At 30.8% G+C, this 13,299-nt stretch overlaps 2 protein-coding genes across 4 annotated transcripts in view; one reads left to right on the top strand and one right to left on the bottom strand.

The window, feature by feature from the left end:
* Positions 1–5,183, bottom strand: part of Cbl (E3 ubiquitin-protein ligase CBL) — a 21,086-nt gene extending 15,903 nt beyond the window's left edge. Inside the window, exon 1 of the mRNA XM_018503003.1 lies at positions 5,086–5,183. Coding sequence (XP_018358505.1) covers positions 5,086–5,183 — 98 coding nt within the window. The remainder of the gene's footprint in view (positions 1–5,085) is intronic.
* The window catches only part of Gtpx1 (glutathione peroxidase-like 1), a 9,086-nt gene continuing 915 nt past the window's right edge, over positions 5,129–13,299 (top strand). The window contains exons 1-5 of one of the 3 annotated variants that reach the window (XM_018503007.1): positions 5,135–5,224; positions 9,045–9,190; positions 9,975–10,074; positions 10,149–10,258; positions 10,349–10,440. In XM_018503007.1, coding sequence (XP_018358509.1) covers positions 9,130–9,190; positions 9,975–10,074; positions 10,149–10,258; positions 10,349–10,440 — 363 coding nt within the window. In that variant the 5' untranslated portion in view covers positions 5,135–5,224; positions 9,045–9,129. Of the gene's footprint in view, positions 5,225–9,044; positions 9,191–9,974; positions 10,075–10,148; positions 10,259–10,348; positions 10,441–13,299 lie in introns of all 3 variants that reach the window. The other 2 variants (XM_018503008.1, XM_018503009.1) reach the window with 2 other exon arrangements.

The following is a 13,299-nucleotide window of genomic DNA, read 5'->3' on the forward strand; positions in this document are numbered from 1 at the left end:
TATTGCCTGTGTCTATTGTGTTTCCAGCTTTACTGTAACAGGGGAATACTCGACTGTAGTTGGTTGGTTCTTACATTCTGATCCGGTTTAAATCCTCGGTGGAAACTAAGCCACTGGCGCTGCAAGCATGAAACAGACTAGAGTCCCTAGAGTAGAGACTGGACATACAGTGGAAGTGCTCAAAATGGAGGAATATGTGTGTGCACTTTTGTGTGTGGTTGGCTCCTGTGTCGTCACGTGTAAGTAACATGGTTTTTTTTATTAATATTACATCAATTTGTGATGAGTAATAATATATATACATATATATATAAAATACATAATATCCGTACAATTCGATGTAAAAATGAAACGAATAATATTGTAGTAATATTGTATCGTATGAGTAATATTGTACCTTTAAAGCATTGTGTTTCATGTGACACATTAAAAAACTGTCATAACATAAAAAATAAAATAATGATACGTTTTATTCGACTTCGACTTCAAATTGAAAATAATAAAAGCCAATTACCAAACAAAGTGTACAATAGTAAAACTATAGCAATGCATGCGACAGTACGATAATTCAAAGACATTTATTTATAAGTATTATAATGTAAAAATTTTCTACAAAAAATATATTTTCCAAAAAGTGATTATTATATAAAAAGTGATTAATTATAAAAAATTTTTTTTTAATGTGCTTAGTTATTATGTAATGAAAAATTTTCTATTTGTATTTTGATTAACAGGATGTTCCGATTTTAATTGTAATATGAAAATTTAATGTACTGAAGATGGTCACATGTTAGAAATATTTACTTAGTTTTATTTGAAATACATGTTTTAAGCTAAACACATCAAGCGTTGTGGCTGGATGCTCCTTATTGTTTACAAGTGATTATTTTGTTTGAATAATGAAACTTCTGTCCTTTTACATATGTATTTCTATATGTACTGCATTACGTCACATTGATTACATTTATTACCGACGATGAAAAATAAGCTTGTTCTTTTTAGTTGTATTTTTTGCACGGTTTAACTTTCCACCTTTTTCATACAATGCGAAGAGAAAAAGAGGAAAGATGAACCGAGATGCGAGAAATGCAAGAAGTTCAATTAAAAACAATAATGCTGGTTTCACACTATATTCGATTTGCGTCGTACGACGCTCTTCAACCAATCAGAAAACGGGATTCCGGTGGATTTTGCTTCATATCAACGGAATCCTGTTTTCTGATTGGTTGCAGAGGGTCGTACGACGCAAATCGGATGCAATGTGAATCCAGCATAAGCATTATAGTTCACGTCATGTGTACTATTCTAATTTTCCTCCCATTCGCGCTGAGTGAGCAAGGTTCCGTATTGATGCTGTCATTGTGAGAGCACAAGTCACGTGCACCAATTCCCGTATGTCCAGACTCTCTACTTTAGGGACTCTAGAAACAGACCAACCATAAGCAACCGTAATCGCTAATAACGCTGTAAGCGTGAATCGGACCGCGGCCTAACAATGATACTGATTAGCAGCACTTGCATCAGTGCCATAAAGTTGTTTACAATTGTATGCTTAACGTGTTGCATAAGCATTAACAATTTCCTGGTAATAGTATTGTTTTTATAAGGTAAATATGAAGGCCGCGACACAGACTTTTGCATAAAGCACAATGCATAATGCATAAACGAATCAAATAATCAGAATCTTTCCTTTCCTCTGATTCCATGGAAAAGAAGAATTTTGATTGGTTGATTCTCTTATGCACTATGCGTTATACAAAAGCTTGTGTCTGGGCTCTAACAGCGTAGTATATGAAACAAGTACGTGCGTCTTATAACTTTCATAGTGCTTTATGTAAGTTATTATTTAGGCGTTAGAGCCCAGACACACTCTTGCATAACGCATAACGCATAGTGCATAAGCGAATCAACTAATCAGAAGCTTTCCTTTCCTCTCATTCCATGGAAAAGAAGAATTTTGATTGGTTGATTCGCTTATGCACTATGCGTTATGCGTTATGCAAAAGTGTGTGTCTGGGCCCTAAGGGCTCTCACACATGAAATGCATAATAGAGCATAAGCAATACATAAGGCCGCTAAACCAATGCATCTTATGTAAATCAATATGGCGACATTATGCTAGATGCTCATTGGTCCAGCAGTCTTATGTTATGCTTATGCTCTGTTATGCATTTCATGTGCGATAGCCCTCACACAATATTTAGCTTGATAGGTTAACCTATTAATATAGGTTAAAATAAAAATATTCAGTACGTCGTTGATTCATTTTCTTAACAGCCGTATTGTACAGGCTCATCATAAAATAAAATGGCGTTTTGGAGCAATATCCCACTACTTTTGTTAGGGTAAAATACCAGTACTGTCATTTTCTCCAATATAGATTAAGGCGCTATAAACAAACGTTATGCCGCGTAATCCCGTTGTGATGAGATGTTCGTATTGACGAATAATTAATAAATAAACCTAAACATTTATTTATTTGCTTATTATTATATATTAATTTACTGCTCAATTCAAAATTCTGAATAAAAAATGTAGTTCTTCAATCCATTTTAATCCATTCTCAATTACTGGAAATTTAAACTACTTGTATAACAATATGTAAACATAAATAAAGTAATACAAATATATATTCATACATTTCATACTTAGGGTGAGGTCCCATGCAGCGGATCGTGCGTAAGCAGATTCGCGTATCGTCAATCACAGAATCATTCTCTTAGATCTGTTTGCAAATTTCGCAAGCATATCTAAGAGAATGATTCTGTGATTGGCGATACGCGAATCCGCTTACGCACGATCCGCTGCATGGGATCTCACCCTTATACATTACATACTTTTACACGTTTCAGATAAGAATGCCTCGAATGGAAAACAAGAAAGACTGATCGAGCTTCTTGGAATCGCGTTTCATTAACAGAAGCTTAATCAGATTTCTGAAAATATAATAAATATCTGGAATGCTTCTAAATATTAAGTAATTTAATCTATCCAAGTTAAAAACATTGCTATGTTACAAGGTTTTTATACATAACTTAACCTATCGAAGTTATTATTATCTTACAAATAGCTAAGACACTCGCCCCGGAAAATCGAGAGGTCCTAGGTTCGAATCCTGGCTGAGGTAATATTTTTCGCAATAAAAGTTTCTTATTTGAAATAGGGAGGGGGGGAGGGGGGGATTATATATACTCGCGAATGTCCGAACGTTTTGGCTCGCGATTATTAGCATCTCAGATTGATTGTGTTTTAATGTCTGAACGTTTCGGCGCACAATCACATTTAAGATTAATTAAATTCACGAATCAAGAATATTATATTATTTGAAATATACAACTTTGATCGATCCTAAGATAATGTCTACTATATTATGTTGTTACATTAACTCGGTCGATTTCTATTTCCTATCTTACAAATTTATTTTTAAAGTTTATTTTTATCTTAAAAATTATTCATAATGTGTTTTTGCAATAAATAGATCAACTTAATGTTATAACTAGCATTTCTTTTTTGTATGTGGCATATTACCCATGTTGGCATATTATCTATGTTTTAACACTTTCGTATTTCTTTATTTTTAATAACAAAAAATAAAAGTATTTGATTGCAATCTTACGCAAGTAATAGATAAAGGATAGAAGAAGTCACTTGGATACATAAAGGAAGAAGAAGATCAGTGTGTAAAATTACTTTAAATTGAACAAATAATTATTCAAAAATCTAATTTCGCTTAAGTGTGGCATATTCCTCCTATTTACCCTAATATAAAAAGTTTGACGAAGATTTAAAATTTAAATCAAACATTATTTTAATAAGAAGTAGACATGTTTTTAAAAAATAATTAAAATAAAATGAAAAAACTTTCAACTGAATAAAGCTAGTAGGACCAAATCAGCAGAATGGACTTATCAGAATTTTTAATACTCATTTTGTACTAAATTATACTATTAATGATAATGTTGTACCATTTCAAAAAAAATCGTGGCGGTGCTAGCTTAATATTAAGCTGATAGGACTAATTCAAAATAAAAAAAAAAAGAAGAAAAATAATTTCTAAAATCAATAGGATTGAATTTGTACTACCAAAAACCATTGTGTATTACCAAAAACAATTCTATATTATGTCATTTCCAAGAAATCAGTGGCGCTGCTAATTTAATATTTAAGCTAACAGGACCATATAAAAAAAAACACAAGAGCAAAAATTAACACAACTGAATTTGTACCATTGAAAGTTAATTTTATCCTTAAAATGACTTTATTAGTACATACTTACAATCTATGAGGCATTCCACGTCAAACCGGGCACTTTTAAAACATCATTTTATTTTTTTTTAATTTGCTAACATTCTACAGGTAAAAATATGAGACATATGTTTCGCGAAAAAAATTTGAGATTTTTTTGTGAAATTGTTCACGCTTGTAAATTGTGGAAATTCATAAAAAACATCGCTCATGCGAAAATTCAAATTATTATATCGTCGAAACTATTAGTCGTACAAAAAAATGCAACAGACCGATTTTAAAAATCTTATTGACAATCTAACAATTATTGAATAACCAGCGCACTACAAGCATATAAGAGTATAATGGGTCAAAGGTCTAACGTAAGAAGAAAAAGATGAACATCAACATATTTTTGTTAAAAAGGCTGAGAATTAAGTTGTACATCTAACAGATTAACTTTAATCTCAATTTAACTTATTCTTTTTTTAATTTTTTCTAATTCTTAAAACTAGAAAAAGAATGAAGAATTAGTTGAACCAAGATTAAAATTAAACTACTAATTGGTTATAAAAATGAGTATATGCACATTTCTACCAAAATAGTTTAAATCTCAGTTCTAGACTCTTCATCTTTTTTCGCTAACTCTAAGAATTAGAAAAAGATAAAGACTAAATTGAATTAAAATTAAAGTTAATCTACATTTGTAGAAACAGGCATTAGAAGAAAAAGTTGAATCGATTAAAGTTAATAAAAATTTGTAAGTCTACAGTGCTAGAAATGAGCATAGGTTAATCAAAATTTGGTAAAATTCCAGGGTTTCGAAATGCCTTGATCCATCACTGATGTCCAGGTACTTACGCACTGACGCACATGCGCGTTAAAAATCGCTCGCGTCTCCGACATGACATGATGATCAGTACAAAATAGCGATTCGTAGTGATTGGTTCGTGTGACATCCTCGGCGCTTGTTCAAAGCTAGTGTTTGCGTTTCTCAGCGGTAAGGGATACAACTCGATCCGTCTTAATGATACGCGAGATTTGATCGGTGTAGTGCGTTTCGAAAATCGTCGGAAAATCTCGTAGAAATATTACCGAGACATCAGGCGTAAAGTTAGGCGTAGATTCTTCAGTGGGAGCATTCGCTGATCGATTATCTCCACGAGGTTGAACTGGCACACGATAGATGGCCACCGATCGCAAAATATATATATATATTATATAATATTCCGTAGAGTTCTTATAACTTATAAGAACTCCAGAATTCTGCGCGCGCACGTTGATACTCATAATTACATCCGAATCACTGTTAGGGATGGATGAAAGAATAAATTTATTCAAATACGAATTTCACAAAAAAAAACTTTTTATAATATAATATATATATCTCAAAAATATAAATGATAAAATATATATGACTAATTAATTTTTAACTGACAAAATTTAAAGGTAACTTTGACCAAAGTTTTATTTTCTTAACTTGATTGATGGTTAGCTCATCAATGTTTATAGCAAATTTTTAACTAATATATTGTACCTTATCGTTTTTGATCTATTCCTCTTCCCAGTGAGAAATGACAATGGAATCGACGTCGAATCGATGTCGATTCGACATCGAAATCATCGAATTGACGTCAAATCGACGTCGATTCGACGTCGATTTCATTGTCATTTTTCACTGGGTTTTCATATCAAATTAAATAAAAAAAAAAGTAATTCTATCCTAGTTGACAAAATGTTAATATTTTTTATTAATTAACTCGATTAGATTAATTGCAGTCTGAATTTCGCCTCAAAGCTTAAATATAATAAACAATAATAAGAAATAGAGTTAAACAGGCAGAATTAGAAACAGGAAATACATTTCGACATATCTATAGAAAACCATGCTTTAATCCACAACAGATGAATAAAAATGAATAAATATTCGCCATATGTTCTAGTAATAAAATTTAATAATGTCAAATGAAAAAAATCGATATAGAGATTAATTGAATTTAAGATCAGTAAATTGATTTTTTAACAACTAGTATAAATAACAATCAACATCGATCAATGAGAATTTTTTTTACTCATTCTTAGGATGTGTAACATTGTTTATTTAGTGCGACTTTTGACAAGATAAATGAAATTTGGACGTAATATGACTGCAATCAAATAGAATCCATACCTGCTTCGATTTTTATTAAAAATTTTTTATTAAAAAATATCCAGCCATATCACTAAGTGTTTCGATACTAAGTATTATACATATATTAGAAGAAACAAAGTCGATCTTTCCCTGTTGGTTTATTTTACACAGAAGAATTGTACAGTCATCTTGTTTCAATGATAGCTCATACGTCCTTCCGAACACAATCGTACCATTTTACGATTTGTTTATATACCACGACGGTTTTACGCAATATTTCCAAACCCGATCATTATGTTATATGACGAATTATTTAGCTTAACTGTTTGATAAAATCGTTAATGAATCAAATACTTTTGTTACACTTACTTACAATTTATTATGGTGATGTATCTATACAGAGTGTCCCGAAATTCGAGGACAATATTATTATAGTGTGAAACTTCGTGAAAAATTAAATAATGGAAGTGCATTCCATTTTTTTCACAAAGTAGTTTTTTAAGTATAAATGTTTAAAGTTTAATGCTAAACGTTGGTTAAAAAGTCATTCGTCCATGTGACGTGCGTGATATTACACTAAAAGAAAAGATTGGTTGCTGCAACAAATTGGTTAAATATGGCATAGCAATTTTAATTGGCTGTAGCAACCAATTTTTGGTTTGTGTTAACCAATCGAAATCCTATACTGACATTGCGGATAGGCTAATACAACCAACAATTGGCTGCAGCATTCAAAAATTGGCTGTTGCAACCAATTAAAAATGCTATGTCATATTTTACCATCTAATTTGCTGTAGCAGCCAATCTTTTCTTTCAGTGTAGATGTCGAACACTTCGCGATCACTGACATGAAACAAAACATGTCTTATAAGTTAGCGGAAAAATGAGCAGAATAAAGGCCGCAGCACACACTCTTGCATAATGCATAATACATAGTGCATAAGCGAATCAACTAATCCGAATCTTTCCTTTCCTCCCATTCCATGGAAAAGAAGAATTTTTATTGGTTGATTCCTTTATGCACTATGCATTATGCGTTGTGCAAGAGTGTGTGCTGCGGCCTTTAATCCAAACTGATATTTTTATTTATTGCTCATTTGTTGCTAAAAAGTTGTGAAAGAAATAAAAATTTGTTGCTCTGCAGGTTCTCTTAAAAAATGATGTTTTGCTAAAGGAAGATTAAGTTAGTGGAACAATATACTTGTAACAAAGTCGATCTACGTAAAAATAATGTAGGAATTTGTTGCTAATTTGTTGCTATCGAAATATCCTAGTTTTGAATCCATTACTCACGAAATAAGTATAAATAACAACGAAAAAACCTCAGCGTGCTAACGGAACCAAAGTAAAGTATCAGTAAAACATATGTTGCTCGCTTAAAATTGGTACTGAGATGTCGTTTGAATTTGTTGTTCTCGAAATATGCAAAATTATGAATTTGTTGCTTGCAAAATAAGTATAAATAACAACGATATACCTCAGCATGCAACAAATTCAGACGATATCTCAATGCCAATTTTAACCGAGCAACAAATTTTTTACTGGTACGTTACTCTTGTTCCGGTAGCACGCTGAGATTTTTCGTTGTTATTTATACTTATTTCATAGGTAATGGATTCGTAGATAATGGAAAAGTAGGATATTTCGACAGCAACAGATTAGTAACAAATTTCTACGTTATTTTTACGTAGAAATCGACTTTTATATGTATATTGTTCCTCTAACTTTATCTTCCTTTATCGGAACATCATTTTTTAAGAGAACCTGCAGAGCAACAAATTTATTTCTTTGTTGCAACTTTTTAGCAACAAATGAGCAACAAATAAAAATATTAGTTTGGATTGATTCTGCTCACTTTGTTCCGTTAACTTAAGACGTAAACAAAACATTGCCACTATATTGAAAAAAAGGATTGGCTGCTGCAGCAAATTAGATGGTAAAATATGGCATAGCGTTTTTAATTGGCTGTAGCAACCAATTTTTGGTTGCGTCAGCCTATCCGCAAAGTCAGTATAAGATTTCGATAGGTTAACATAGCTAAAAATTGGCTGCTGCAATCAATTAAAAATGCTATGCCATATTTTATCAATTTGTTGCAACAGCCAATCCTTTTTCAGTGTATGTACTGTAGGATTGGTCAAACTTTAAACATTTATACTTAGAAAACTACAATACTTTGCAGAAAAAAATGGAATGCACTTTCATTACTTAATTTTTCACGAAGTTTTACGCTGTAATAATATTGTCTTCAAATTTCGGGACACCCGGGATACAAATCCTTCATTTTATTTATCTTTGCAATTACATGTTTACAAATAATTTAAAAAATCTCATAGTTTGTACAAGCATTCTTGTATATGTTTACATATTTTGAATAACAATCGTTCTCTACTTTAAATATGAAACATTAAAGCTAGAATTTTTTATTTGTAAATTTTGCCATTTTTATACTTTTTAACGTAATATAATTCAAATAATAAGAAATATTTTTATCAATGATAATTTTTGTGAATTTTGCTGCCTTCATATTCTTATAATGTATAATTCAATAATTAAATATAAATTCACGTAAATGCTATTTCTCAATTATAATTTTTTCGTAGGTATATGTTCCTTAGGAGGGAACTGAACAATTACGAGAAAACTGTAAATTGCGAGATATAAAGTTCCCGAATTCTTTTTGTTAAAGGGGGATTGAATTCGTAATACTATTCTTTCCCCCTTCTCCTTTCCTGTATCGGCAGTTTTAGGAGTGGGACCGGGACACATCGGAAATGCGTATTATAAAATTCATTGCACCCGTCGGATTCATGTACTTAACCCGAAATTTCGCAGGCACGTATTTTGATAATTGCTCTTCTCATCCCTCTCATCGTAACATCATTTCCCCTACTAACTAACGATAGACATTAATTTGATGATTATATATAATTACTGTCGAAACAATTTTTTTGTAAAAATTACTAGGCTTGAACTTGAGAGAGATGAATTTACGAAAAATTTTCCATAATATTTCATTCAAATCAATCGCCTCAATAAATTTAATTCGCAATAGTGTGTTCTCGATATTTCATTTTGATTTCATAAAATACATATTTCATCTCGATTAATACTGCAATCATATAAGAATATTATACAATTCTATTTTATTTCATCGGATATCGCTTCATTGTGCCGATTTGTATTGTTCGTGATGCTTTAGCAAACGAAAAAAAACTATGACATCGAAAGCGAGTTTTAAATATAGCAAAATTGAGCATCTAAATTCAAAAATATTCTAAAAGCATGATTATTATTATTTTATCGACACATTTCTTAATCTATTAACATGAATACAAATCACATTTCAATTCTTTTAAAATATCGAGCGTTTTCTTCTGTAAAAGTTATGCTGTTTCAATGTAATTATTTACTATAGTTTACACAAGGAAAAACTAAACATGAAGTATTTGTTTCAATGAATGCAATTTACGATTAATGTAGATATAGAAAATAAATTAATATCAAATTGTGAAAAATTTTTTAAAATACAATAATTAACAGTATTTGTCATTTGCAAGACGCAATGTCGATATCTATCTGCCACATTAATAACTTTCAATGCTCCCGCCGATTATAGTTGTAGCAGCGATGAGCGGAAACAAGGATTACAAATCGGCCACGTCGATTTACGACTTTACGGCGAACTCCATCAGGGGAGAGGAAGTCCCTTTGTCCAAGTAAGCATAAACCCGACCGCGTCGCGTAAAGTCACATTATGAAAAAGATGTAATATCATCTCTTGTTGATTTAGATATAAAGATCACGTGTGCTTAATCGTAAACGTCGCCTCGAAATGCGGCCTCACGGCAACGAATTACAAAGAACTGAATGAACTATACGACGAGTATGCTGAATCTAAAGGTAAATTTTCACATTATGGAGAAATTGAAAGCTATTCTTGTATATTACGAAGCAATAATAATAAGGTAGGTTTTATTCATTATTTGGCAGGATTACGAATTCTAGCGTTTCCTTGTAACCAATTCAATGGTCAAGAACCAGGAAACAGCGAGGAGATTTGCAGTTTTACCGATCGCCAGAAAGTAATTTTACCCTTTATTCATAATCTTTTACGAATATAAATATTTGAGTGAAAAAATAGCGTTTGACTAAAAAACTTGGATAACTGTAAAATTTGCTATATTGCAACACACACATACCCACACCCACACGCACGCGTGCGCGCGCGCGCACGCACGCACGCACGCACACACACACACACACACACACACACACACACGCGCGCGCGCGCGCGCGCGCGCGGTGCCCCGCATTTTCATAAATTAATACCTCATTTTAATCACTTCAAAAATTGGTAAAGCTTTTCGACTCAGTTGGCTCAAAAGCGCTTTGCCAAAGATTGTGGGCATCCTGTATATTATCTTATGTAAGGAGCAATGCCGATAAAGTTCATATACTCAATACCAGTTGTTCCACCTTCAGATAAATGATGTGATAATTAGGGTAAGTTGGGGGAATGTGCCACACTTAAGTGAAATTAGATTTTTTAGTAATTATTTGTTCAATTTAAAATAACTTTACATACTGATCTTTTTCTTCTATCCTTTATCTATTATTTGTGTATAATTGGAATCGAATATATTAATTTTTTGTTATTAAAAATAAAGAAATACGAAAGTGCTGAAAGATGGGTAATATGCCACATACAAAAAGTACTAAGTATAACAGTTATTTTGTTCTTTTTGTTGCAAGAACACATTAATGATTTTTATGATGAAAATAAACACTTGTAACATAATATAGATAATATAAACAATATAAAGATATAAGTAACAACTTCGATAGATTAAGGAGGTTGTAAGGGCATAAAACACATATATTAATATTTTCGCTTTAAACAAACTACATACATGTGAAAGTTGTGTTCATAACATTCTGGTTTTATTGAGCAACACATTTTTATAGGTTATTTATTTTATTTGTTATTAGTTTTATTGTTATAAACAAAAATTGTTAAAATAATAAGAAAAATCTAAATGTTTTTATATAAATATATTAAGTACTAAACATGACTTATGCAAAGTTTCATTGAGATTCACCATTAGTTTATAACAAATAACAAATTTTATTTATTTACTGAACAATTAATGTCTGCATCTCAAGATAACTTTACAAAAATATTGTTGAATTTCTAGAGTATTTATATTAAAAAATTGAGATTTTTATCATTATTTTATAATACATTTTCATATATTTGTATTAGAGTACAAATTAAAAAAATATTACTACTTATTTAAATAACTTTTTTCCAGATGGTCAATTGTTTCTATTTTTTTTGTATTATTATTAAATGAAATTTAGAATAGTCTGTAATTTTTTCAAGTAGTTCTTAACATATTGCATTTGCCTTACAACATATTGCATTTGCCTTAAGTTATATAACATGTAAAATAAACTTTGAGACACGTTTTTAGTAGCATAAATATATTTTTCTACGAACAGTCCTCGTGAATCCATCTACTGCAATAATTAGATATTATCCAATTACATTTTGGGTCATTTTTAAAAGTAAAAGTATGTAATGAGTAAGTATGAAACGTATATAAATAAATATTTGTTTTACTTTATATTTACATAGTGTTACAAGTAGTCTAAGTTCCAGTAATCAAGAAAATTCAATTCATTAAAATAGATTTAAAAAATGTATTCTCTATTCAGAATTTTGAATTGAGCAGTAAATTAATATAATACAATAATAAACAAATATTTAAGTTTATTTATTAAATATTTGTCAATACGAATACCTTGTCATAACGGAATTATGCGGTAAAACTTTTATAGCGCCCTAATCTATATATTAGAGAAAATGACTACTGGCATTTTACCCTAACAAAAATAGTGGCATATTGCCCCAAGACGTCATTTCATCTTATGATGAGCCTATACAGTACGACTGTTAAGAAAATGAATCAACGATGTACTGAATTTTTCATTTTAACCTACACTAATAGATTAACAAGCTAATCGAGCTAAATATTGTGTAATGTTTAAATAATAAAGGAAAGTTGCCGATACTGATATAGGTCTCCTAAAGTGACATCTCTTTATTTCTCAGAAACTAACTATTGCACTTTATTAATACTAATAAAATTATGATCTGTTTCGCTAATTAAAAAGAGAGAAGTACAAACTCATAATTCATATATTTGTGGCTTATTTCTATACCAAAAATCAGCTAAAAATCAATTCTATGAATCCGAGAAGAAAATTCTTACGGTGTTCTTTTGCAAATTGCGTAATTAAAATAATAGTGACTGTATTATTGATAATATTACGTCATTTTAAATGTCTATAGTTTCATAAATTAGTTTTTTTTACAGAATAGGCTATATTTTTATTTATAGAATAGGAATGTTGGTATTATTGCTTACTATATCAGTTTTGGAGCCTATTTTGTCAGACGCTTATTTTTGCATAACTTACGAAAAACTTAATTATTGCAAAATTGCAAAGAGTATTATAAAAACTGCTTATACTATCTGATAGAAGATACTTTTTACTTTGTATTTATGTTTTTGAAGTTGTATTTTTACCTTTTGTTTAAGAAGTATTGTCTAAAAACAAAGTGATATGTCGGTATCGGTGACTTTCCTCTAACTTACATAAAGCACTATAAAAGTTATAAGAAGTACATTTTCGTATACCATGCCGTCATATTTACCTCATAAAAACAATACTGTTGCGAGGAAATTCTTAATACTTATGTAACATGTTAAGCACACAATTGTAAATAATTCTGTGTCACTAATGCAAGCGCTGCTAATCAGTATCATTGTTAAACACAACGAGTGGCATATTCCCCCAACTGGTCTATTCCCCCAACTTACCCTAATGGATAAAAGAAAGAAAAAAAGAGTGAGAGAGAGAGGGGGGAGGGAGAG

This window comes from Trachymyrmex cornetzi, unplaced genomic scaffold (genome assembly GCF_001594075.2).
Source record: "Trachymyrmex cornetzi isolate Tcor2-1 unplaced genomic scaffold, Tcor1.1 scaffold1533, whole genome shotgun sequence".
Taxonomy (NCBI): Eukaryota; Metazoa; Arthropoda; class Insecta; order Hymenoptera; family Formicidae; genus Trachymyrmex; species Trachymyrmex cornetzi.